Raw genomic sequence first — 26,885 nt, 5'->3', positions numbered from 1 at the left:
CATAAAATCCATGAGGAGCTGCACAAAGAGGAAGCAGGTCTGAAGGGGTGTCCCCTTGTCCAGTTCAGAGAATGGGCTCTTTAAGAACCAGGTTAATTTGAAGCAATGGGCACCCGTTCTGAATCGGCGCCGTGGTGCCCCCTGAAAAACTAGCCCCACGAAATTGACATGTTTCATCAGAGAAAAGCCTTCGTTAACATTAGTTAAAGCTTGGAAACCTCTCATGGACTTTTTGCGTGAAAAAGAAATGATGGTATCTGGATTTGAGGATTGAAGACGACATTTGTTTATAGAAAGTGGCTTTGTTGGGAGTTACGCTAGATTGGATGAAGAAAATATTGTTTTATTTAGCAGACCGGTGAAGAATTGGAAGTTCTTACTTTTCTGCCTTTCTCTTTTAACCAATTTCCTACTCTTCTTAAAAATTTCTTTCTTTATTTCTTTCTCCCCACTCCCCTCCCTTTTGCGTTCTTTATTGTATCTAGATAAAAGTTTTGGTTTGGTTAACAAAAGAGAAAATATATAAAGTTTTGTATTTTCTCTATAAACCTTAATAATTTTTTATTTTTTAAATGAAAAACTTGCCCCACCATCTGAAAGCTCCTGCTTGATACGTCTCCTGTGATTCTCGATTCCTGCAACAAGAACCTCTGCCCAGACGTTCTCCAAACTGGTGCTCTCAACCCCTCAGCACCTTGCAACCCTAATACTAATTTTTGTTGTTGTTGTTCAGTCGTTCAGTCGTGTCCGACTCTTCGTGACCCCATGGACCAGAGCACGCCAGGCACGCCTATCCTTCACTGCCTCTCGCAGTTTGGCCAAACTCATGCTAGTCACTTCGAGAACACTGTCCAACCATCTTATCCTCTGTCGTCCCCTTCTCCTTGTGCCCTCTATCTTTCCCAACATCAGGGTTTTTTCTAGGGAGTCTTCTCATGAGAAGAGAAGACTCCCTAGAAACTTCAGGATCTATCCTTCCAGTGAGCACTCAGGGCTGATTTCTTTAAGGATGGATAAGTTTGATCTTTTTGCAGTCCATGGGACTCTCAAGAGTCTCCTCCAGCACCATAATTCAAAAGCATCAATTCTTATAATACTATTTATACCCTGCCCATCTGGCTGGGTTTCCCCAACCACTCTGGGTGGCTTCTAGCAAATATAAAAACATACTAAAACATCAAATGTTAAAATCTTCCAGGTGCAGAAGATTTTGAAAGTTTGTAGTTCTTTAACTCCTTGACATCTGATGGGAGGGCGCTGACAGGCTTCAGGGAATCGGATCTCTCTCCCGGTGACAGTGATTAAGAAGATCAAGAAAAAAGAACTTACCAGAGTTTCTTTCATAATCGCAGCAAGAGACAAAGGAATGCATATCTCTCTTAAAAAATTGGCGTTGCTCCCAGTAAAAGTTCACCCCCTCCATCCCCATTCATCTATGTCACTCCTACATTGGGGGTAATCTGAGCTTGCTATCGCTGCACTTTCTGTTCTATCGCTCTCAGAGCCCATCTAGTCCTAGGCGAAGGGGGGAGGGTCAGGAATTCTGTCCAAAGACAGTGAATCTGCCAGCTGTGTCTCTCCTGGTGTTTGCTCTTCTAGCCCCAGGACTTCCTAGCTTTTCCCCTCTGGACTATATCCCTCTGCAAACCACTGTTCTAAATCAATACTGTCCTCCCGCCCTTGGGAAGGTTCAGAAAAAAGGGGGGTGGCTCCCACCATTCCTTTCTCAGTCCCTGACACGCATTCCACAAGGAGGGTGCCACCACCGAGAAGGCCCTCTGCGGTCAGAGGGCCTTCCACGAGATCCTCTCACCTCAGCACTTTGCAACCCCATGCGTCTCACCTCATAGATGCCACCGAAGAGTGAGAGGAACTTGCTGAGGAGGGCGGCACACATGCTGGCGATGTGGACAAACGGGCCCTGCGTGGGGAAGGGAAAGAGGAGTCAGCAAGGTGGCCGTACCTGCCCCACAACACACAGATCCTTTGAGAATCAAGCAGCAGCAGCAGGTTCAAGGAGGGGGACATCTCCCGTTGCCCCATACCCCCCGGAACTCTTTCTCCAAGAAGTCCTCAATCCGGTCAGCCTTGCCCCCATCCTGTGTGCCCCACCTGGCTGTGTCTCAACAGCACCATTGGACCCCACCCCCTCACCTCTTTGCCCAAGGGCATCCCACTGCCCAGGGCGCACGTCAGGCCAATCACTTTGGCCACAAAGGTCTTGAGGGTAAGGTACTCTTTCAGCACCACGCCCCGGAGAATTGTCTTCATTTCAGGGATTCCAGAGCCTGGGGAGAAAGAGAGAGAGAGACAAAAGGATGGAGGGAGAGAAAAGCACGAGAAGAGGGCGCTGTATACAGAGAAATAAATGGAAAGCTGTAGTCCTCCGGATGTCAATGAGCTACAGCGTCCATCATCCCTGGCCACTGGTCATGTTGGCTCAGAAGGATGGGAGTTGGAAGCCCATAAACACCCGGAGAACCACAGGCTTCCCACCCCCTGCTCTTGCAACTGCAAAATAAGTGACCTCGGCGGAGCAGAGATCCCTCTGGTTAGAGGCAGGGCACGCTGTGTGCAAGTAAATCAGATTCAGCCAGTTCACATGGAAATGGAAGTCTAATACGGAAATTTCCAAGGTCTGGAACACTGAAGCTTTCTGCAGAGACAATGTCGCTGCCACGCCAGACCTGAGCACAAAATGAATTGGGTGTGGGGCGAGGAACACTTATAAGACCCTTCAGGGCGTAGCAAGGGGGGGCGAGGGGGGCGGGCTGCCCCGGGTTCCATAATGGAGGGGGTGACAAATTATCAAGGAACATTTTTTTTTTTGGAAAAAAAAATTCTTTGAATTTATTTTGAATTTTTTTTTAATGCCTGCTCCAAAGGTCTTATCTTACTATGCTAGGGATTATATAGCTACATATGAAATTTCATGAATATCGGTTAATATCTTGACCCTCCTCCACCAAAATAGCTGTTCACTTGGCTGTTTTCCTATGTCATGAAGGCTGAAATTTCAGTTCAGGGAGCACTTACTGTTCCCAACCCTAACCCTGTGGAAAGCCATATACTTAGACTTTAATTTGATTTTGAGATGTTTTTAGGAGGTAATTTAATTATTGTTTGATTTTATACCAATGTTATGTATCTGATGTTAGCCACTCTGAGCCCGACTTCGGCCGGGGAGGGCAGGATATAAATAAAAGTTATTATTATTATTACTTGTTATTATTCCTTTGTAAGAAAATATGAAATAACGTAAAACAATTTTTTTTGGGGGGGGGGGAATCAATGGGGGGGTTGAGAAGAAATTTTCCGCACCAGGACCACCTGACCTTCCCATGCCTGGGGGGGGGGACAAAAAATGTTTTGCCCCCGGGTACCAATTTACCTTGCTACGCCCCTGAGCCCCTTGAAAATGATACCTTTTGTCCCAACAGGAATCTGCTATCCCTGGACTCACCTACAGCTTGCGGAGCCAAGATCTGAGTGAAGCCGGCTGAAAAAGTGATGAGGACCACAGGGTAAGTGACCCAGGCCATGTACTGCAGGAAGATGTTGGCATCCAAACCTCCATACATCCACTTCTGGGCTGCACAGAGACAGAAAAGGGGAGGGTGCTTTTGTGAAGTGTGCAAGGGGGACGTTCTCGCCTGGTAAGCCCGGGGTGAGAATCCTTTCTCTCTGCTGAAGGCAGCTATAGCATCAAAAGGGCCCCTTTTCAGGAGGCCAAAGGAAAAAAGCAGGTGGGATTTTTGCAGGTGATGCTCACTCTCGGCTCCAGCTGCATCAACTAAGGACCAAGCCTAATATCTTGGCTTCCTAGTGGTGCAGCAATAAAACTGCTAGCATATTTGCAAAGCTAAGCTGGGGCCAGTAGGCTTTCAAATCGGATGGGGGGGGGCTGCATGTTGAGATCAGAAGGTTGAATTAGATGACCCTCGGGGTCCTTTCCAACTCTATGATTTTAAAAGAGAAAGGATGAGGGTAAATATTCAGGGGATTAAAAAAAAGATGCTCCACTGAATTCAAGAACAGACATCAGTAGAAAGGGGGTATGCAGGCAAAACTTCTATATCTTTATGCCCTTATTTCCCAGTCTCTCTCTGCCTAGGAAGAGTTTGGATTTGACACCCCGCTTTATCACTACCCAAAGGAGTCTCAAAGCGGCTGACATTCTCCTTTCCCTTCCTCCCACACAACAAACACTCTGTGAGGTGAGTGGGGCTGAGAGACTTCAGAGAAGTGTGACTAGCCCAAGGTCACCCAGCAGCTGCATGTGGAGGAGCGGAGACGCGAACCTGGTTCACCAGATTATGAGTCCACCGCTCTTAACCACTACACCACACTGGAGGTAGTTCCTCCAGTTCTACCATTTGCTATCTGGCCCCCTAGTCTCCTCCTTCCTTAAAATGACACCAACTTTCCTCCCTTTCATGCCAACGGCCTTGGACCCCATGGAGAACAGCCGATTCACAGCCCTTTGGGCTGGTGCAGCTGGCAGGCTCATCCAGTTGACGGAGGGGAGCACCAGCCTTCCTCTCGATGTCACCGTGGGTCAGCACTTTCCTTACCTTGCAGGCAGGTGGCGATGGCAAAATCCATGGCCCAGCTCACTAGGGCCATAAGCAACCCCAAGAGGATCAGGAAGATCCAGTCCTCGCCCACCTTGGAGATGAGGAACTTTTGGCACCGCACAGTGCAGACTGTAGGAAGAGAAAGAGAGAGGGGACGTATTAGGGGTGGAGATCAAGAGCCATGAATGTATAAATAAATAAATAAACAAATGAAATACTTTCAGTATAAATTGGGGCTGCCAACATGGCATCAGTGGGTGCAAGGGGGGCCTTGAGCAGCCCCTCCCAAGCACTCCCCCCTTGGTCATAAGGCACAGAGAGCACCTTTTCCCACCTTGATTTCCAGTAAAACCTTACCTTACATCGTGGTCAGGTTAAAGCTTACTGGGAAATGATATATAATGAATTGAAAAAGATGTTCAAAATAACTTTTATTTAAAAAAACAAACAAACCCAGAAGCTTTTCTTTTGGGAATCATAGGGACAGAACTACCTAAATTGTATAGAAATTTATTCATGGATGCTACTAAGGCAGCAAGAATGCTACTTGCCCCAAAATGGAAAGAGACACTACACTATGAACTACGAGAATATTATGAAAATATTTAAACTAGAAATTATTTACATCAACAAATAGACTTCGAGTAGATACTTGCATACATGCTTTATGTGATTTCAGTCTATTTGTTGATATAAATAATTTCTAGTTTAAATATTTTCATAATATTCTCGTAGTTCATATTGTAGTGTCTCTCACGGTTTTGTGTATTTTATATTGGGCTTTCATTACAGTGTTTGTCTGTTGGCTTTTGCAGAAATGGAAAGAAGCAGAAGTCCCAGCAAAGGGAAAAACTTATGGAATATGCAGAAATGGCGAAACTTACCAGAAGAAGAAATCAAATAGCAAACTCTTTATAAAAGAATGGAAATGGTTTATTGAATATTTACAGATAAATCGTAAACAGATTAAAACATTAGCAGGATTATTGTAATAACCTGCAGTTTTGTAAGAGTATATATTTAGAGCAGGTAATTAAATGAGCAAACTAAATTAATTTGGATATGCAGAAGATATGAAAAAATGAATTTAAGGAACCACAGAAAGAGAGGAAAGGAAGTCAAATGGATTGTAAAATTAATGTAATGTATAAATTTGAAAAGTATAAATAAAAAAACTTTTTTTAAACAAGATTCTCAGTAAAACCAATCCACTGCACAGGTTGAGCGGCTTTCAAACATTAATCCCGGTACACGTGTTCAGCTACTGATCTTTGCCACATGTACAATTCGTGAACACAAAGTGACGGAGACGTGCCAAGCCTCTGCAAACACGACGGTGTACACCACAAATAAGCACGGTGTTCGCTCCCTAATCCTTAGATTGCAGCTTGCTGGGGTGTTGTGCAAACTCAGCAGCCCAAAGCTGGCTCCCTCTCCTTTCCGTACTGTGTTAAAATCTCCGGTTATTTTTCAAGCGGGGGGGGGGGCGGGGAGGGAGGGAAAACATTTATATTTTTAGATGTTTCCGTGAAACTAAATTGTTTTGAATAGACACACATTCAAGAGCTGAAAAGGGACCGGTTGTCTCAGCAGAGGCGGCAGAGCCAACAGCCCGTATTTTGGGGTGGGGGAGAGAGAGAGAAATCCATGAATGAGTTTGAATAAGGAGCTGCATTTTAAGAACCGCAAACAAAAGCTTTGGGTCAGCCCGAACAATGATTGGCAAACTTGCCTCGGCCAACTGGAACGCAAGACTCTGTCGCCAATTTGGAACTCTGCGCAAAAGCTTGTTACATAACCACACAAACATGCACCCGTGTGTCCCCTAATGCTCACATAAAGAACTTCATCAATACATTACTTTTGTGGAGTCAGCCACAGAGCTTGCTTTCTCTAGAAGCAGTCACAATTAGCATCAGTGCGGACCAGTAGCTCCCTCCAGTGGAGACTTGAGAGCTGTCCTAAATGCTGTTCCTTGCCCCCCCCCCCACCCCCGCCAATATTCTCTTTTTTGCTTCGCTAAAAGAAACAGCTTGTTCCTCCACGCCCAAAACCCATAACATTACCCCCCCAACAAGACATCTGTCCCCATTTGTACAAACAAACAGCAAAAAACAGCTTCCTCGTAAAAAACAACAACAGACAAGTTAGCAAAGGCATCAGAGCACACATAGCCAAAAACTGATAATAAAACACAATTGCTATTTTAACCCAACACCAGAACGGTAACAGCTTCTTCCTTTCAAGCAAGTTCCACTCCAACAGGATCTCGTCTAGTCTTCCTCTTGCTCCTTGTTGCACACTCCCAGTCCCAGTTCTGCACCCCAGAGCAGCTTACATAGTCTCCCACATTTGGCAGCCTCAAATAGGGAGTTCTGATATGTTGAAGCCTCAGTACCAGGACTTAGCACAGTGGTACCCTGGTTCTCGAACTTAATCCGTTCCGGGAGTCCGTTCGACTCCCGAAACCATTCGAAAACCAAGGCACAGCTTCCGATTGGCTGCTGAAGCTTCCTGCACTCACGTTTGGCTTCCGGAAAAAAACGTTTGCAAACTGGAACACTTACTTCCAGGTTTGCGGTGTTTGGGAGCCGATTTGTTCTGGAACTAAGCCATTCAAGAACCAAGGTACGACTGTACCCCGAAACCTTGCTCATCCTTTGCTTTGGGCTACTGCAGCGCAAAGCAGTTATCTGGGTGCACACACAGCTATCGAAACAATTCCTTAAAAGCTTCAAAGAGTTCCCATCATTACAGACATGCAAAAAGCAATGGCAATTTTTTTAATTTTATTTTTTAGGAAGGATCACTATGGGGTTGCCTGCATGGCTCTTTGGCTCGGGATTTCACAAGCTTCTCTGTCCATGCAGATCAACAGCTAATTTGGGGCTAAATCGCAGGCTCTGTCTTCTGGAGCCTCTCGGTTTCTCCTTGGCCTCCCCTCTGGTTGTGGATCAGACCCCCCAAGTTCACACTCTAGTCCCAAAACAGTTTCAGTAGCCACACGCTACTGGGTTTCCCCGGCCACTTTGGACAGCTTAAAACGCATAAAAAAATACAGTATAGCAAAACGTCAAACATTAAAAACTTCCCATTTGCTGCTCCTGGGCTGGTCTACTTTATCTCCTGCCCAAACTGTAAATCAAAGTCCTACCACAAGTCTCTATCGGGGTGTAAGGTTCTCGGTTAGTTGTTCATGAGTAAGCAGCCAGGACTCCGCTGTTTCCTTTAAAGATTTTATTGTGGAAACTATGTACAGTACAGTGCAGAGCTAAAAAGTTCAAGTCTGTAACAAGCGGTGTCAGAATCCGGGAATGGCTCCTTCCGGTTCTGACCCCAACAAAAGAGTTTCGGAATACAAAAACCTCGCCTTTCATCCTTTCTTTTCACCCCACTACGTCTGTGGGGCGACGGAAATTGCGTTCCCCCTGTATCGCCCTCGGGACTGTGGGAGTGCTGGGTCTCTCTTGCATCCCCAGATCCTCTGCTCCCTTTCCCCTGTGATCTCTCCCCCTCCTCACTGGACGTCTCGGCGCTCCGTTCGCTACCAGAGGAAGAGCTGCTGGCAAGGTGGGACTGGGGCTCTCTGTAACATCCGGAGAGCCCTTCCACCACCTTGCGCTGCATTGGGGACAGTTCCCTGACAAGGGGGCAGCTCCTTCAGGATCAGCCGGCCCAGTCCATTCAAGTCCGTTGCCAAGAATGCCCCTCACTGCTTACTCCCAACCTCTTCTCATGGGCCCAGACAGAGGCAGGTAGCCATCCCAGTGGCTCTTGCCTGCCAAACTCACGGGGCCCTGGGTGCCCCTTCCTGCTGGGGCCTGCTTAAGGGCTGCACCCGGTATAGAGACTGGTCCCCACTGCACAAGGCCATCTTGGGGAACTCAAAGGGCTAAATCATTGGAGGGAAGTTTTTAATCTCACCCAATTCAGCATGAGCTCCTCTGGCACATGCACACAGGCCTCCAGCTTCTTCTGTGTGTTTTCCTCCGCTGCACATTCATGTGCATCTCCATTCTTCCTGCTCATGCGTGAGCGCCTCTTGCATCCGCTCCAGCACCAAGTCAGCAGGAGCTGGCTGCTCCTCTGGTGCATGCATGCAGGTCTCAAGAGCCAGTGTGGTGTAGTGGTTAAGAGTGGTAGACTCGTAATCTGGGGAACCGGGTTCGTGTCTCCACTCCTCCACATGCAGCTGCTGGGTGACCTTGGGCTAGTCACACTTCTCTGAAGTCTCTCAGTCCCGCTCACCTCACAGAGTGTTTGTTGTGGGGGAGGAAGGGAAAGGAGAATGTGAGCCGCTTTGAGACTCCTTCGGGTAGTGAAAAGCGGGATATCAAATCCAAACTCTTCTTCTTCTTCTTCTTCTTCTTCTTCTTCTTCTTCTTCTTCTTCTTCTTCTTCTTCTTCTTCTTCTTCTTCTTCTTCAAGATTTCCCTGTGTTTTCTCCTCCAATAAGTAAGCAAGCCACCATTCACTTCCCTCCTCTTGCACATTCACACGCACCTCCAATTCTTCCAGCTGCACCCCGTCTTCTGCAGCAGGCTCCCAGGGAGTGGAGAAATCAGTCAGCGGCTCCTCAGCCCCAGCCAGCTCACCCTTCTCTGAGGTGCCATCTTCCCTCTTTCCTTCAGCTACCATCCGCATCTCTTCGCAGTCCCAGCCCCTCAATTGCCCACCCACATTCTGGATCTCTTCAGCCACCTCTTCCATCTAGGGGCCTTGCACCTGGGCTCCTGGGTCACTTTCAACCCCCTGTAGCATCTCATCAGGCAAGGCTTCCACCTCGCCTGGAGTCACACTTTTCTCTCCAAGGAGGCTTCTCACAGATTCTGCTTGCAGCTGCTTCATTTCACTGAACCACAAGTTCTGCTGCAATATCCAGTGCTGGACTTTGCTGCTGGATCATCAACCTGAACTGTTCCAGTTAATACAAAATAAAATAAAAATAAAAAAATTCCTTCCAGTAGCACCTTAGAGACCAACTAAGTTTGCTCGTGATATGAGCTTTCGTGTGCATGCACACTTCTTCAGATGCACTGAAACAGAAGTCACCAGACCCTTATATATAGTGAGAGAATGATGTATTAAGAATTTTAAGGTATTTTGTTTATATATAATAATAGTTATTAATGTGCCAAAACAAATAAGGCCACATGTCTGAAAAACAGCACAGGAAGACAGGCCTCACTCCATTTTGACTCCCAACTGACCGAGTATTTCTTTGTCTCAGGAACAAAGGGGGGTTGCCCCTCCAGCTACTCAGCAGCCCTCTGCCTGAGTGATAATCTCTGGCATCCTGATACCTGAGTGCCAGACAAAAGGGTGTGATTAACTTGGCTGGGAAATAGGGAAATGTAAATATCTTTTGCTTCACTTGATGGGTTTTTGGTGGAGGGCAAGAGGAGGCAGGGGGCAGGATCCAGGATGCTCAGATCACTGCTAACAGACCCTCCCAATTTGTGATGTATGGAGGGGTGGTCTTTGTTGTGATATTATTACAAGCCGAGCTGCAAACGCTGCAGCAGCGAGGCCAGCATGACTGTGTCTGTTTTTATCCTGTGGGAAAGCTACCAGTCCTACCAGCTTTCTCACACACGTGATGTTTTTACTGTACTGTTGTACTTTACTTTCAGTTCTGGCTCAGAGATGCTGGACGCTATTATGGACGGCTCTGAAATCATGAGCTGGCAAACAGAGACATACTCTGTATTTAATCTGCAATAAAGTAGTTTTTAGCCTTCACGGCTTGTGTGTGTTGTTCTTCAAGCTGGGGAACAATCACATATTACCAATGTGCCCCCTGGACTCGAGTAGCCAGGAAGGCACGCAGGCTTCGTCCCTACCTGGGGGTCAGTCTCACCGCTTGCCCCCCCCCCCCGGGACGTATCATAACAGTCTTGAGCTGGAGGGGGGCAATTTCAAAAGTCTATATAGGAGCTTGCGCACCATTGTTCGAGGTCTTTTGCTTGCAAAACACCCTGCTGCAACAGTTTTCTAATAAAGGGCTATCACCTTGCTTTGGGAGATTCTGTATCGTCTCTATTTGTTCTTAGGTGTTCTTGACAGGAGGGGAGCCCTGCTGAGGCTCTCCCTCGGGTTCGTGGACTCCCTTCTGGGGCCGAACCTAATTTTTATTACAGTGGGGAGGGGTATTAGAAGGGTGGTGGGAATGTGTGATTGGCTGATGGGTGTGGAAAACCTGTTGATGACTGTTAATGACTGCAATTAGTCCTAAAGGAAAAAGCAAGGGTTGAGATGGCTAAAGATAGCTTTGTCATGTATAATGAGATAAGAATCCAATGTCTTTATTCAGACCAGGTCTCTCCGTGGTTTTGAGTTTGGTAATGAGTTGCAATTCAGCCACTTCTCTTTCCAGTCTATTTTTGAAATTCCTTTGTATTAAGACAACTACTTTGAGACCTCATGAGAAGAGAAGACTCCCTAGAAAAGACCCTGATGTTGGGAAAGATGGAGGGCACAAGGAGAAGGGGACGACAGAGGATGAGATGGTTGGACAGTGTTCTCGAAGCTACTAACATGAGTTTGGCCAAACTGCAAGAGGCAGTGAAGGATAGGCGTGCCTGGCGTGCTCTGGTCCATGGGGTCACGAAGAGTCGGACACGACTGAACGACTGAACAACAACAACATAGAATGTCCTGGGAGATTGAAGTGTTCTCCTACTGGTTTCTCTGTCTTGTGATTCCTGATATCAGATTTATGTCCATTTATCCTTTGGCGTAGGGTTTGGCCTGGTTGTCCAATATAGAGAGCTGAAGGGCACTGTTGGCATTTGAGACTCTCACTTAAGAGATCTACAGCAAACTTTTTAGAACTAAAATATCCACCTGATGAAGTTAAACAACAGATCAACAGAGCCAGACTGATACCCAGAGAGAACTTGCTGCAAGACAGACCCAAAAAAGAAAACAACAGAACACCACTCGTAATCACATACAGCTCCCAAGTTAAAACAGTACAACACATCATCAGAGATCTACAACCTCTCCTAGACAACCTCTCCTAGACAACAGTCATCTGAAGAAGTGTGCATGCACACGAAAGCTCATACCAAGAACAAACTCAGTTGGTCTCTAAGGTGCTACTGGAAAGAATTTCCTATTTTGTTTCTCCTAGACAACGACAGTTCTCTTTCACAAGCTCTGGGAGGAAGACCTTTCATCGCCTACAGACAGCCACCCAATCTTAAACAACTCCTCACCCACAATAATACAACAACAGGACTCAACATGGACACTGGTACCAGAGCCTGCAATAAACCCAGATGCCAACTTCGCTGCCACATAAACCTGGACAACACCATTACTGGTCCCAACAACATCAAACATACCATCTCAGGACTATTTAATTGCTCATCTTCTAACATTGTGTATGCAATCAAATGCCAACAGTGCCCTTCAGCTCTCTATGTTGGGCAAACAGGCCAAACCCGATGCCAAAGGATAAATGGACATAACTCTGATATCAGGAATCACAAGACAGAGAAACCAGTAGGAGAACACTTCAATCTCCCAGGACATTCTATACAAGATCTCAAAGTAGCTGTCTTAATACAAAGGAATTTCAGAAATAGACTGGAAAGAGAAGTTGCTGAATTGCAACTCATTACCAAACTCAAAACCACGGAGAGACCTGGTCTGAACAAAGACATTGGATTCTTATCTCATTATACATGACAAAGCTATCTTTAGCCATCTCACCCCTTGCTTTTTCCTGTAAGACCAATTGCAGTCGTTAACAGTCATCAACAGGTTTTCCACACCCATCAGCCAATCCCCCATTCCCACCACCCTTCTGAGTAATACCCCTCCTCACTCTCTCACTATATATAAGGGTCTGGTGACTTCCATTTCATTGTATCTGAAGAAATGTGCATGCACACGAAAGCTCATACCAAGAACAAACTTAGTTGGTCTCTAAGGTGCTACTGGAAGGATTTTTTGATTTTTGATTTTGTTTTGATTATGGCAGACCAAAACGGCTACCTACCCGTAACTGTTCCAGTTAATGTTGCTGTTCCTCCCTCCAGCTCACAAGCCCTCCTCCAGGAAACATGAATGCCACTTCTGGCTCCAGTGTTGCACACCACCCCAATCTCTGAGTGTTGCAATCTCTGTCTGTAGAGTTGGAACAGATGCGGCTGTAACGTAGGGCCTGGATATATACAATGGATTGTTTGGTATGTTTGGGATGGTAGCTAGAAGCATGTAGATATGTTTGTTGGTCAGTTGGTTTACGGTATAAGGTGGTGCCTATGTGTCCATCCTGTATTTTTATAGTAGTGTCCAGAAAATGTATTTCTTGCATAGATTGGTTCATTGTTATGTTGATGGTAGGGTGAAAGTCATTGAATGTCTGGTGGAAGGTGTCCAGGGTCTGTTGACCATGTGTCCAGATCAAAAAAATATCGTCAATGTATCGCAGGTACAAGAGAGGTTTGAGTGGGTAGGAGTTTAGGAAACGTTGTTCTAAATCTGCCATGAAGATGTTGGCATACTGTGGGGCCATGCGGGTCCCCATTGCTGTGCCGCTGATCTGGAGGAACAGGTCATCACCAAATTTGAAGTTGTTGTGGGTAAGGACAAATGACAGAGTTTGGTAGCAAAGTCCGCTGTGGTTTTATCTGAAATGGTGTTCCTTATAGCTACTAAACCATTGTTGTGTTTTGTTTCAGTGTATCTGAAGAAGTGTGCATGCACACGAAAGCTTATATTCAGAACAAAGTTAGTTGGTCTCTAAGGTGCTACAACACAATTTTTTATTTATTTTGACTGCGTCAGATCAACACAGCTACCTACCTGAACCTTTTAAAATGTTTTTTGGGGGTGGGGGTGGGGGTATTGGATTGTTGTTTTTAGTTTTATTCATAGCTGTCAACTTTCCCTTTTTTGCGGGAAATTCCCTTATTCCAGCGCCGTTTCCCACTGCAAAAAAGGGAAGGTTGACAGCTATGCTTATTATGTATTTTGAGACCCCCAGGTATAGGCCAGTATAATAATAATAATAATAATAATAATAATAATAATAATAATAATAATAATAATAATAATGGTAATAATAATAATAATAATGTATTGAGCATGCTGCTTTATGGTAGTGAGTTGTGGGCAACTTACACTTGCCAGGAGTGCAAGAAGCTCCAGCGGATCTCTCCCAAGCGAGTGACACCAATTTACCACCTCTATCGCTTCTGTATCACGATCAAGGGATAGAACCAAGAGGTAGTGCCATTATCAGCATGCTAATGAAAGTTCACCCCCAACCTCTGGCTGCTGGAGGCAAGAAATAACCTGGTGGCCCTCAGCCAATCTTCTGGCAGTAGATGTCCAACATGGAGGACCAATGAGACCACGGAAGGGTTGAGGGTAGGCAGGCTCTAGCACACAGGAAGTGACATAAACCCAGCTGAGCAGTATAAAATGACAGGACCTTCGTGGGACCAGAAAGAGAGCGAAAGAGAATCAAGGGATAGAAGCAAAGTGCTATCATTGGGATGCTAAAATGACAGACTCTTCGTGGGACCAGAAAGAGAGAGAGAGAGAGAGAGAGAGAGAGAGAGAGAGAGAGAGAGAGAGAGAGAGAGAGAGAGAGAGAGAGATGGTATTTTGCCAAGCCAACCTGACAAACACTAGACCAACCCTAGAACTTCTGGGCATCCAATGAAGCTGAATGCTGGAAGATTCAGGAAAGCTCCATGAAGCATTATTTTCTTTGGGCTGTCCGCTGTGGTTTTATCTGAAATGGTGTTGGCTTTGAAAGAGGATTTGGCTAATTCATGGAGGAGGAGAGGGCTATTGACAACTACCACCCACAATGGCTATACTCTGCCTTCCACGGTTGGAGGCAACAATGCTTCTGAATACTAGTTTCTGGAAACGTGGGAGGGGAGAGTTGCTTTGTGCTTGTGGGTTTCCCTCAGGTGTCTGGTTGGCCACTGTGAGAACAGGATGCTGGACTAGATGGGCCACTGGCCTGATCCAGCAGGCCCTTCATACATGCTTAAGCCAGCTTCCGCCGCTGTGGCTCTACCACAGACATTTTTTCACTGCGTAACGGGATGGACTGAGCTGCTCCGCCGAGCACCGGAATCACAAAAACGTGCCAAGAGAATATTTCCGCCGAGTTTCCAAGTTGGGGTTGTTTCGGGGCGTGCAAAAGTGAGAAGTTTCCAGGCACGAGCCAGCTCACTTGTTTTGCGACACTCGCGCAGCTGAAAGAACAAGGCTGCCGCCACCCCACCTGCGCCACAGCCCCCTTGCCCACATCCCCTGGGGTTTGCAGAGGGGATGGCCTTCCCCCTCTGGCTTTGTGGGGGGGGCCTGCCACCCCCCCCACTCAGTTGCTATGCTAGCCACGGGCAGCCGGCAGATGGGCCCAGAGGGTGGCAAGGATGGAGAAGCCCCACGCCGAGTTAGCAAAACATGCCGTCACTCTAGAGCAACACGGCGCATCGGTCAACACAACGTGGCGACTGGGAGTGGGGTGGGGAGAGGGTGGCCACGCCCGGGGCCATGCCGGGACAGGCCGGCTCTGAGCGGCTCTCTGGCTCACGCTGCAGCCCCAGGGAGCCGGCGACATTTAACAAGAGAATTTGCCTCAAGAACAATGCAGTCCTCGGCCTCGGCAGTTGCTAAGGGAACTATTTTAAGGCAGAGGGAACAAGCAGATCCCGGGAATGACGACGGGAGATCTTTGGCCTGGGTATCCGGGCCTTCAGGGTTGGGGTGGGGGGAGGGAGGGAATGAGGGTCTGGATTATCAGGGGGTCTTAAGATTTTAGAGCTGGAAGGAAGGCTGTTTAAAAGTTGCTCCTTGTCTGTTGGTGCTTTGCAATATGTTGTTGTTCAGTCGTTCAGTCGTGTCCGACTTTTCGTGACCCCATGGACCAGAGCACGCCAGGCATGCCTATCCTTCACTGCCTCTCGCAGTTTGGCCAAACTCATGTTAGTAGCTTTGAGAACACTGTCCAACCATCTCATGCTCTGTCGTCCCCTTCTCCTTGTGCCCTCCATCTTTCCCAACATCAGGGTCTTTTCCAGGGAGTCTTCTCTTCTCATGAGGTGGCCAAAGTACTGGAGCCTCAACTTCAGGATCTGTCCTTGTAGTGAGCACTCAGGGCTGATTTCTTTAAGAATGGATAGGTTTGATCTTCTTGCAGTCCATGGGACTCTCAAGAGTCTCCTCCAGCACCATAATTCAAAAGCATCAATTCTTCGGCGATCAGCCTTCTTTATGGTCCAGCTTTGCAATATATCAAGATATAAAGGAAGAGAGCAATACCATAGTCTTCTTCATACCTGCAGCCACAATTAACCACATCTGGACGGTGCCACTTATTTATTTCGTTGAAATAATGTTCTCTGTCTTTTTCCTCCATCCCCTCACCCTGAGCTTTTGTGAACATGGTATCAGAGAGAGTGTTGGACTAAGACCCTGCGAGGGACCAGGGTTCAAATCCCCACTTCGCTATGAAGCTCGCTTGGTGACCTTGCGGGAGGCGGGGGGCAGTCAGCGGCCCTCTCAGTCTAACCTACCCCACAGGGTTGTTGTGGGGGGTTAGACGAGGAGGGGGAAGGAACCGTGCATGCCGCCTTCAGCTCCTTGGAGAAGAAGGTGGACATATAAATGCAATAAATCAATAAATGACTGACAGAAGACAACGGTGCACAGAAACACATTTTTAACAAAGCTGTTAGAGGTGGGTTTAAATGCAACTTTATAAAAAGGAAAAAAAACAATAGTGGAAGAAATAGCCCCATTGGGCTGCACCACCTCCTGAGGACGAGTGGGAGAATTGAGAAGCACAGCGCAGGAAATATTAGGCCTAAGAAGCCAAAGGCACAGTCTGCCCATTTTACAGATGCACCATCGTTCCTCTCATGGACAAATACTTGCACACTCTTCTGACTCTATAAATTTACTTCTGCACACTCCATTTCTTTAGCATCCCTCTCTCTATCTATATTTGCGCCCAAGGCCTCACAATTCCAGTGCACATTTTCTGTACAAACTTCTGTACATGGATCCATCTGTTTTGTGAGTGTACCCAGAGCGTGGGCATAGCCAGGATTTTTTTTTGGGGGGGGGGGGTGGAAGAGAACTGAGTCATCTGCGACACAATTGGTCAGTTGGTTAAGTATTTTTATTTATTTACTTGACGCTACCCCCCCTTGCGTGCCCCCCCGGGCTATGCCCATGACTGAGAGAGAAAGAAAGAAAGAAAGAAAGAAAGAAAGAAAGAAAGAAAGAAAGAAAGAAAGAAAGAGAGAGAGAGACCCTGTGAGGCTGGGTTCTTTAAGGAAGGGGAAACCTCATGGGAGTTAGAGAGAGAGAAAAAAGAGTGTCAATGTCTTGTCCAAGGGTTGCACTAAGATTTGGAAGTCTGACCTCCAATGCAGTCTAAAGGCCAATTCACATACTGCAAAATCCCTACCAAATGAGCACTTCCAGGGAGGCATAATGCGCAGGAGTGGACATGAACCACATCTCCCTAAGGCTGTGAAGCCCAAAAAGCAGGTCTCACCCAAATCACAATTCCCTCATGCACCCCTTTTGGCCATGCCTCCTTGAGGGGGGAGAAGTGAGGGTTTGATGGCCATGCCCATCCTATAGTCACCACTGAGTCAGACCATTGGTTAGGGTTAGAATGGAAGAAGAGCCGGTAGGATCAGGCCCAGGGCCCATCTAGTCCTGCATCCTGTCCTGACAGTGGCCAACCAAGTGCCTGTGGGAAACCCACAAGCAGGACCCAAGCAATGGGTTTCAAGCAGGGGCTGGATCTACACCGATCTGTAAAAACACCGTTAAAAAAGTTATATACCTCTCAATACGATTTTCTCATTGCTCTGCAGCGCCCTCTGGCGTCACATTTTTATAACACATTTTTAACGTTATACCCGACCAGCCTAGATTCGTACAGGGAGTCTCTCTCTGACCCACCTGGATATGATAGGGATTGAACCTGGAATGCAAAGCAGACGCTCTCCCACTGAACTACAGCTCTTCCCCCAGATATACATGCAGATATATAAAACGAGGGGAATCGAGATGAGAGGGAAGAACAGAACCCTCATAGCCCAGGAAGCAGCCCTTCAAGGAAGGGCGCCCAGGACCTCTGGCAATTTTGCGGGGGAAGCTTCCAACACAGGAGATGTTGTGAAAGCTCTCTGACCCTGTTCCTCCGAGTGCCTAACAAACAGTCGTGCGAAATTGTATCTCCCACTGGCTCAGTGCGCTCGCATGCCCGGTTTATGCCAAGGATTCAGCCGGAGGCCTGTCAGGCTGAGGTCATGAATACTCTGCCTATTGTTAGAGGATGCTGAGAGCGCTAGGTCCCAGAAGACAGACAAAGAAAGGAAGGCGGAAGCAAGAGAAGCAACAGAAAGGAGAAGTCAGTCGGTAGAAAAGAGGACTCCCTGCACAGTTGCATGCGCAAAGATGCATGCGCAAGGAAAGCATGGGATGCGCAAGTACAACTTTCCAGCTGCCAAAGAAACTGTGCGCAGCAGCAGGTGTACTAGAACTGTCAAGTATACAGCGATTCATGAATACAGAGAGTGATGTATGCAACAGGTAAAGTCTAGCCTGTTTCACACAAAACAAAAGACTGAAAGCAAAGTTGCATGCCGATTCTTTAAAAGTATGCATGTGCCATTTACCCACAGGCATGAGAAAGGGCTCAGGGTGCACCAAGTGGCTGCAGTAAGGGATTGTCCAAGAGATGAACCCTCTACTACTGGTTCAGCGATGTGGTCAATAAGTGGAGGGGGAGCATGGGGAGTGAGCTGGGGAAAGGCCAATACATCTTTTCCCAGGACCCCCCACCCTCAACCCCCAGGTGAACGCCTGGAGGGAGACAGAAGCGGAGTTTACGCTGTTCCCAGGCAATTTCATACTGCTGAGATGTCCTCCATCTTCGGAGACAACTGCAAAGCGAGAAAAGAACAAGGTGTCCCGAGGCCTCCCAAAATCTGATGCGGCCTGCCTGCATGTGCATTGACAGAATGAAATAATACGTAAAAGCACAGCAAAGGCAGAAGTTTTATCAGCATGTAACAAAAAAATACACTGGCTAGCGACCTCCAAGGGAGCATGGAAGGCCGAGAGTGTAATTGTGCAAAGCCAAGCGAGCCTCTGAACATAGGTTTTGGACTACGTACCCCGGCTCTGACAAGCTGAATGGCAGGCCCAGGGTGCCCCTCCCCTCCCTCTCCCCCCACCCCAGAAGCTGCAAGGACTTATAAAGACTCATTCCCACCCCCAGCTCTCTCCCCGCCCCCCAGGACACGGGAGGCTCCTTACTGCGGCAGCGGGTGCATCGGCTCTGGTCGTACTCCAGCAGCTCTGAGGGGCGCAGGCGGTCCTTTGGGGACGGCTTCCAGCGCTCTTGCTGCAGGCGGATGCGGGCGGCCTCATCCTTGGCGTAGGCTCCCAGGTCCTGCGTGTAGCGGCCATACATCTGGGGAGGGAACACACAGCGAAGGGTCAAGGGCACAGCCGGGCACGTGGAGGAGACGGAGCGGTCAGGAAGAAGGCACCTCCCTGTCCTTGGAGGTCAAGGGTCAATCTCCCATGGATGGATGAGGCCTTCCTGCTATGCATACAAGTTGCCCAAAGTACTGACCCTGCAATGTTCAGGAGAATAACGCATAATGCAAGGGGAAGAGACTGGACTCTATGAAATCTCCCCCTTTATCCCAGAGGTTCGCGGTTATTTGGAGGTACACAAAATGCACTCAGCGCATGTTCGGTGGTGCTCTCCTCCTTTCCCTGAGAATGTAAGAAGAGTCCTCCTGGATCAGGCCATAACATCGATCTAATTCTGCATTTTGTTCCCACAGACGCCCATCAGGAGACCACATGCAGGGTATTAATGCAGCAGCACTCCCTGGCTGTTTGCCTCTCAGGGACTCGAGTTCAGATCCTGAAGGCAGCATATAGCCATAATGATGTCCAGAAGCTGCCGCCCAGCCTCGTCCTCCCTCCCACAGCAGTAAATTCCTCAAGTTAGCTATGCACTGTGCGAAGCGCTAGCTTATCTCGTCAAAAAAATGTTCCAGGGTTGAGGAGATCTTGGAACGAAAAACAAATCTCAGGGTTAAGCCCTCAAGCAACCCTTAACTTGTTTCTAAAGAGAGGTGTCCGGGCTCCATCCTGTCTCTCTGACCTGCATGCACCGACTCCTACTCCAGGTGTAGGGCTGTAGCTCAGTGGTGGAGCCAGGCTCCAGGCAAAGCTGTGTGAAAGCCCAGATGGCTTCTGCCTTTTAGCCTAGACAAAACTGGGCTAGATAATCATCTGTCATGGATGCTTTAGTCAAGATTCCTGCACTGCTGGGGGTTGGACGAGATGACCCTTGGTGTCCCTTCCAACTGTATTCTGTGATTCCATGCTCTTATGTCCTAGGAGTTGAGCTGGCACTGTGGCCACTTGATAACATCACCTCTTACAGACCCTACACTTCCGGGTGCAGCTCCTTCACCTTGTCCTGACACTATCCACAACAAACACAAAGTCCTTTGCTCTGAGCAAAGCTGGCCAGGTTCTCTGCGCCTCTTCTGTCTGGCCTAGAGACCCAGAAACAAAAAGTTGACATCACTACCCTTTGGTACCATAGCCAAAAGTCTTGTGAGGATGGAAGGAGCAGAATCCCTTAACATCCTGCTGGGAGGGGCATGGCTCCCAGGGTAAAACATCTGCCTTGCATGTGGCAGGTCCCTGGTTCAATCCCCGGCACCTCTGGCTCTTTTTAAAACAAATCACCATTATCATCATCTCCAGCTAGGGCTGGGAGAGCATCCCTGCCTGAAACCCTGGGAAGCTGCTGCCAGTCAGTGTAGACAATACTGAACTAGATGCACCAACGACCTGGTTCAGTATAAGGCACCTTCCTATGCCCCTATGTGTGCGAGAATGTTTGCTATCAGACAATCAATGACCAGGAAAATAGTAATTAACCACCACTGCTCCAAAGAAGCAGCACGCGAGGGGGAAAGTTGTTCAAAAGTTGTTTGGCATTTCCAGTGGTTTTTCGCTTGCTGGGGAGACATCGGAAAGTGGGAACAAACTTCCTTCTTGCTCAGTGGGGTAGACTCCTGCTTGCGCGTTTCCCCTTATCTCAGCATAAATAGAAGCAATAGAAGCTTCCAGCTTTGATTCAGAAAATAAAACAAACTGTTCTGCAGAAAAGGCCATGAACATCCCAGCACAGCCCCTTCCTAGCTGCAGGTTTGCCTCTCGTCGGAACACAGGAAGGTCCATCAACACTGGCTGGCAAGCAGCTCTCCAAGGTTTTCAGATGGAGACACCGGGGATTGAACCAGCGACCTTCTGCATACAAAACAGATGCTTCTACCCCTGAGCTATGGTGCTTTCCCTTCCTCTCTTTCCACATTTCCCATCCTCTTGGCTCGCTGGCAGCCGGGCAGTTCTGCCAATGGTGCGGACAGGCAGGGAGAAGGGTCTAGGCAAAGCAAACACAGAGGCCTCTTCCCTCTCCAAGGAGGCCCCGTCCAGAACAATGGCAGGCAGATAAGGAGGCTGCCCTGCGGATCAATAGCCATTGTTCCCCAGTGCAATGCTACTCCCAGCACTGAGGCCGGAAATGGGCCGGCGCTCCCAGCTGGCACTGGCGAGCGGCGCCACCCAGCCAGCCCGATGTCACGAATAGCCACGTGGGCCTGGGCAAGGGTGGTGAGGGTCAGGCCAGGCCAGGCCAGGCTGAGCACCAGCAAAGAGGTAGCCACAACCCAATCTAGGTAGCCCAAAGGAAGCCCCCTGCTCTCTCGGCCTCAGCTCTGCCATCTGTAATATGGGCGTGAAAATATGGTTGTGCACAGAGAAACCATTCACGGACAGGGGGTGGCTCCGCTGAGCTCTAGAAGTCCCTTCCCAGCTTCTAGGATCACCCAACAGGAGCCTTCCAACCAGGAAATTATCATTGAGGGGTCAGTGGTTGCATTCAGCCTGTCCGTTCAGGCCCTGCCAAGGATTTACCGGTAACTGCCTGGCTTCTCTCCCCTCTGCCCTAAGCCAGGAATACCAAAGAGCCAGGAGAAGTTAGCAGGGTGGATGACTGCTTCAGCTAGGAGAGGGAGAGGGAGAGAGAGAGAGAGGGGTGTAGGGCCCTTCCAAAAAGTCATTTTTATTTTACACTCCTGATTATAGCTGCACACAAGGGCAGTTACACACAAGCCCACTTTCAACACGACTTTGCTTCTCTAAATAAAACACGCTTAGACTTGCAGAATTTTGCACATCGCAAATCGCAGAATAGCAGAGTTGGAAGGGTCATCTGGTCCAACCCCCTGCAATGCAGGAATCCCAGCTGAAGCATCCATGACAGGTGGCCATCCAACCTCTGCTTAAGGAAGGAGAGTCCACAACCTTTTGAGGGAGTCAGTTCCACTGTCGAACAGCTCTTACTGCCAGAAAGTTTTTCCTGGTGTTTGGTCGGAATCTCCTTTCTCATAAATTGAAGGCATTGGTTGGGGTCTTACCCTCCAGAGCAAGGGAGAACAAGCTAGCTCCATCTTCCATGTGACAGCCCTTGAGATATTTGAAGATGGCTATCCTATCTCCTCTCAGTCTCCTCTTTTCCAAGCTAAACATACCCAGCTCCTTCAACCGTTCCTCATCAGGCTTGCTTTCCAGACCCTTGATCATTTTGGTCACCCTCCTCTGCACACGTTCCAGCTTGTCAACATCCTTCTTAAACTGTGGCGCCCAGAGTTAAACACAGTATTCCAGGTGTGCTCTGACCAAGGTATGACTTCCCTTGATCAGGACATTAAAATTCTGTTGATGCAGCCTAGAATAGAGTTAGCTTTTTTTGCTACTGCATCACATTACTGACTCACGTTAACAGATTGGAGAGTTGTGAGCACATCCATCATGTGGGCATCGTTACAAATGTCAAGGAGGGGAACCCTGAAGGAGGAAGTGCTAGAACTGGGTCCTTCCACACTGGTGTTTCTCCCCGCACCCACTGGGCTCTTCCCTGTCCCTTCCAGCACAAGCCCTTGCTCCCTGCACAGCAGCCCTAAGGAAGACCACCAGCCCAGCTCACCAGCCCCAGGCAAGGCTTGCTGTGCCCTGATCCCCCTTTCTCAACATACATTAGTTGGTTTGGGATTCTGACCTGCCATCCACCTTCCCCAAAAAGGACTTTCAGGCCTTATTATATGCCGCTTCCAACTAGTAGAATCATAGAATCCTAGAGTTGGAAGAGACCACCAGGGCCACCCAGTCCAACCCCCTGCCAAGCAGGAAACACCATCAAAGCATTCCTGACAGATGGCTGTCAAGCCTCTGCTTAAAGACCTCCAAAGAAGGAGACTCCACCACACTCCTTGGCAGCAAATTCCACTGTCGAACAGCTCTTACTGTCAGGAACTTCTCCCTAATGCTTAGGTGGAATCTTCTTTCTTGTAGTTTGAATCCATTGCCCTGTGTCAGCTTCTCTGGAGCAGCAGAAAACAACCTTTCTCCCTCCTCTATATGACATCCTTTTATATATTTGAACATGGCTATCATATCAGCCCTTAACCTTCTCTTCTCCAGGCTAAACAAACCCAGCTCCCTAAGCCGTTCCTCATAAGGCATCGTTTCCAGGCCTTTGACCATTTTGGTTGCCCTCCTCTGGACTTGTTCCAGCTTGTCAGTATCCTTCTTGAACTGTGGTGCCCAGAACTGGACACAGTATTCCAGGTGAGGTCTGACCAGAGTGGAATACAGTGGTACTATTACTTCCCTTGATCTAGATGCTATACTCCTATTGATGCAGCCCAGAATTGCATTGGCTTTTTAGCTGCTGCATCACACTGTTGACTCAGTAAAGGTAAAGGTAAAGGGACCCCTGACCATTAGGTCCAGTCATGTCCGACTCTGGGGTTGTGGCGCTCATCTCGCTTTACTGGCCGAGGGAGCCGGCGTACAGCTTCCGGGTCATGTGGCCAGCATGACAAAGCCGCTTCTGGCGAACCAGAGCAGCGCACGGAAACACCGTTTACCTTCCCACCGGAGCGGTACCTATTTATCTACTTGCACTTTGACGTGCTTTCGAACTGCTAGGTGGGCAGGAGCTGGGACCGAGCAACGGGAGCTCACGCCGTCGCGGGGATTCGAACCGCCGACCTTCTGATCGGTAAGCCCTAGGCTCTGTGGTTTAACCCACAGCGCCACCCGCGCCCCTACCGCATCCAACTACTACTTGCTAAAACATCTGCAGCATGCACCCAATTTCCACAGGAAATATATATACTGTTTCACTACCTGTGTACTGCTTTGTAATCAAACACCCTCTAATGAAAAGATTATTTCTCTGGAGTCACTTACATATGACCCTGTTTGCTGAGCAACCCCCTTGATTGGCTGTCACACTGGTGGGCAGAAAGGGCAATGGCCATTTACTGAACCTTCACTCTGATTTGTCTGCAGGTCATATGATATTGCATCCAGAATTATCCGGTGCATTTTCTGCCCCTTACTGCAAAAAAAAAAGTCCAGTCTGGGGAGGAAATGAGTTTCTTGCAAGAGCTTTTAATTATGCAACCTGAATTTGCCAGTATATGACTCAATCACATCAGAAAATGATGGTTATCTGGGAATGCCATCAACCTGCTTATTGAAGACTCTGGTTTATTTGCAGGGGGATTAGATGACGTGGGCTATTTAATGAGTGTTGATTGTGATTTGTTTGCGGAGATTTTAGATGACATTGCACCAAAGCAAGTGTTATGCCACACTTTCCTCTGCATTTTCCCGGCACCTTCTTTATCTTCTGTGGAAGCAGGTTTCTTGCACAAGACCCCCAAAACGACTATAACACCGCAATCTGAATTTGCCAGCGTGTGATGGAAATCCACCTGGGGGAGGGGCACCAACTGAAATCGCCCTGGGGCTCCCTTTGCCTTTGGAACAACGCGCAGAAATTAACGGCGAGATCATGACACACCCTGAAAACAGCTACATCCATAGAACTCAAAAGCTTTCAAGGGCACATAGTGAGAGGCCGTGCTCCGCATTTTTTGAATTCCTGCCTCCTCATTGTTTAGGGTAACAATGGTAAAGTTTGTTCTAGACTTAAGACTGAAAGCATACTTAGTCAATATTATGTCCATTCTCTCTTGTATTTCTTGCACCTACATTGACGGCCAGGTAAAGACCTTTTCGTCTTCCCAGACTCACAAGATCAGTTACCATTACTGGGCAGCACGCAGCTAAAACAGTTCTGCTAGCACAATAACATTTAGCTGCGCAGTTCCTTCCACCCTCTGGAGCAGATTTAGGAGTCGTGTCGGGGGCATGCAGAGAGAGGACAGGGCGATGAATTTCCACTTCATAGCTAAAAGTTCTTGTACTAGCAGAACTATTTAGCTGAGCGCCACCCATGGCTATTTTCCGTGTTGCTGGTTTTACTCTGATTGCGGATCACCTGTTTTAATTGTGGTGTTATGATTTGACATTCTGCTTTCACAGTTCATGGTTTCAACCTCTTGTCTGTGGACTGCCAAGAAATTTGTGCTGCTGTTAAGAATGGGTGTGTGTGCGTGTGAAGAAACACTGTCAGTAAAACGAGGTGGGTAATTTCTTTGTGTCCCACCCCATCCGACACATCAGACTGTCCAATGATTTCTGGGAGACTGCGATGCTTCCAGGATCCCTCCACCTTTGTGAGCTGCAGCCCAGCCTGAGACAAGGAATCCTGGTGCACCCTTACTCCCCTGTCGGAAAATGGGTGGCTGTGGGTGTTTAATGCTGCGCAGAACCTCTACAAGAAGCTCAAATGCGCCTAACATGGCAGCAGTGTAGCGTGGGTTGCCAGTGCCCAGGGTAGGCAAGCTGCCAATGCCACAGGAGTGCCTCCCCCCCCCCAAGCAAACGAATCCTTTAAAACAGAACAAAAACAAAACCCATGCAACTTGCTGGTCGCCATTACGTCTTCTGCATGCGAATTCCACAGTTCAGCTATGCACTGTGCAAAAAAGTATATTCTTTTGTCGGCACTCAATCTTATTTCAACGTTCAGCTTCTGTCCGTGAGGTCTAATGTTGTGAGATGGAGGAAAACGTCCACTCCTCTCCCCCACCCCAACCCACAACGTGACAGTTAAGTAAGGTAATGGTAAAGGGACCCCTGACCATTAGGTCCAGTCGTGTTCGACTCTGGGGTTGCGGCGCTCATCTCGCGTTACTGGCCGAGGGAGCCGGCGTACAGCTTCCGGGTCATGTGGCCAGCATGACTAAGCTGCTTCTGGTGAACCAGAGCAGCGCACGGAAACACCGTTTACCTTCCCGCCGGAGCGGTACCTATTTATGTACTTGCACTTTGACGTGCTTTCAAACTGCTAGGTTGGCAGGAGCTGGGACCAAGCAACGGGAGCTCACCCCATCGCGGGGATTCGAACCGCCAACCTTCTGATCGGCAAGCCCTAGGCTCTGTGGTTTAACCCACAGCGCCACCCGCGTCCCTGTAAAGGAACTCTAATGCTAAGAAGGAAGATTCAGAATACCCCAGAGACAATTTCAGCCCAGGAGGAGGTCAGAGCTGAAGAGGCTGAATTGTGGGTTGAATCGTCAGCAAGCTCGGTTTCAAAAAGAGATAATGTTCAGGAACGTTGAGGGGAAGGTGGCTGCCCTCTTTCCATGTTGCTAGATTCAACCGCTCACTGAGAAAGAAAGAAAGAAAGAAAGAAAGAAAGAAAGAAAGAAAGAAAGAAAGAGGAGAAAACCTGCCAGCCTTTATTCTCTCTGGCACAATTTCCTGGTCTGCCCCTGCCACAGAGTGCCAAGAGCACTTGATACAAAGGGAACAGCGGCTGAAAATCTGTGTCATGCTGAATTTATTCAGCAAATCTCTCCCAGGCCGCTCTAATCAGTCCCGATCGGCTGCACGCAGAACAACGGGAGCTTGTGAAGTTTAATCCCAAAGGACCCTCTGCCCTGCTGAGTCCAGGGATGGCTAAGGAGGAGGCAATTCTGCTCAGAAGCATTTTCTCCGCATAGAAGCCGGCAGTTTCTCCCGACACACACAACTTTTGCTTCTCGTGGCGGAGTTCCCATGCCAAAGTGACTCGCCTGGGAACCTTCCTGCCAGCGATGGAATCCTGGCACACTGCAAAGGACTCTGGGAGGTTTCCTAAGGTGTACAACTCAGGACCAGGCTGCAGAGTCACATCAAATCCACGAGTGCATTCAATGCGCCTGTTTCATTCCACTGGAAAGATACAGTTCCCAGCACCCAGAAGAAGAAGAAGAAGAAGAAGAAGAAGAAGAAGAAGAAGAAGAAGAG

The 26,885-nt window shown here is 48.2% G+C and overlaps 1 protein-coding gene across 2 annotated transcripts in view; it reads right to left on the bottom strand.

The window, feature by feature from the left end:
* Window positions 1–26,885, bottom strand: part of CLCN2 (chloride voltage-gated channel 2) — an 84,225-nt gene that overhangs the window by 34,210 nt on the left and 23,130 nt on the right. For both annotated transcript variants that reach the window (XM_033150763.1, XM_033150764.1), the window contains exons 2-6: window positions 18,897–19,053; window positions 4,575–4,706; window positions 3,464–3,592; window positions 2,155–2,288; window positions 1,844–1,921 (exon numbers count right to left, since the gene is read on the bottom strand). In XM_033150763.1, the coding sequence (XP_033006654.1) occupies window positions 1,844–1,921; window positions 2,155–2,288; window positions 3,464–3,592; window positions 4,575–4,706; window positions 18,897–19,053 (630 nt within the window). The remainder of the gene's footprint in view (window positions 1–1,843; window positions 1,922–2,154; window positions 2,289–3,463; window positions 3,593–4,574; window positions 4,707–18,896; window positions 19,054–26,885) is intronic.

The sequence above is a fragment of the Lacerta agilis genome, chromosome 5 (genome assembly GCF_009819535.1).
Source record: "Lacerta agilis isolate rLacAgi1 chromosome 5, rLacAgi1.pri, whole genome shotgun sequence".
Lineage (NCBI taxonomy): Eukaryota > Metazoa > Chordata > Lepidosauria > Squamata > Lacertidae > Lacerta > Lacerta agilis.
Note: the sequence above shows the minus strand (reverse complement) of the source record. Positions and strands in the feature narration are given on the sequence as shown.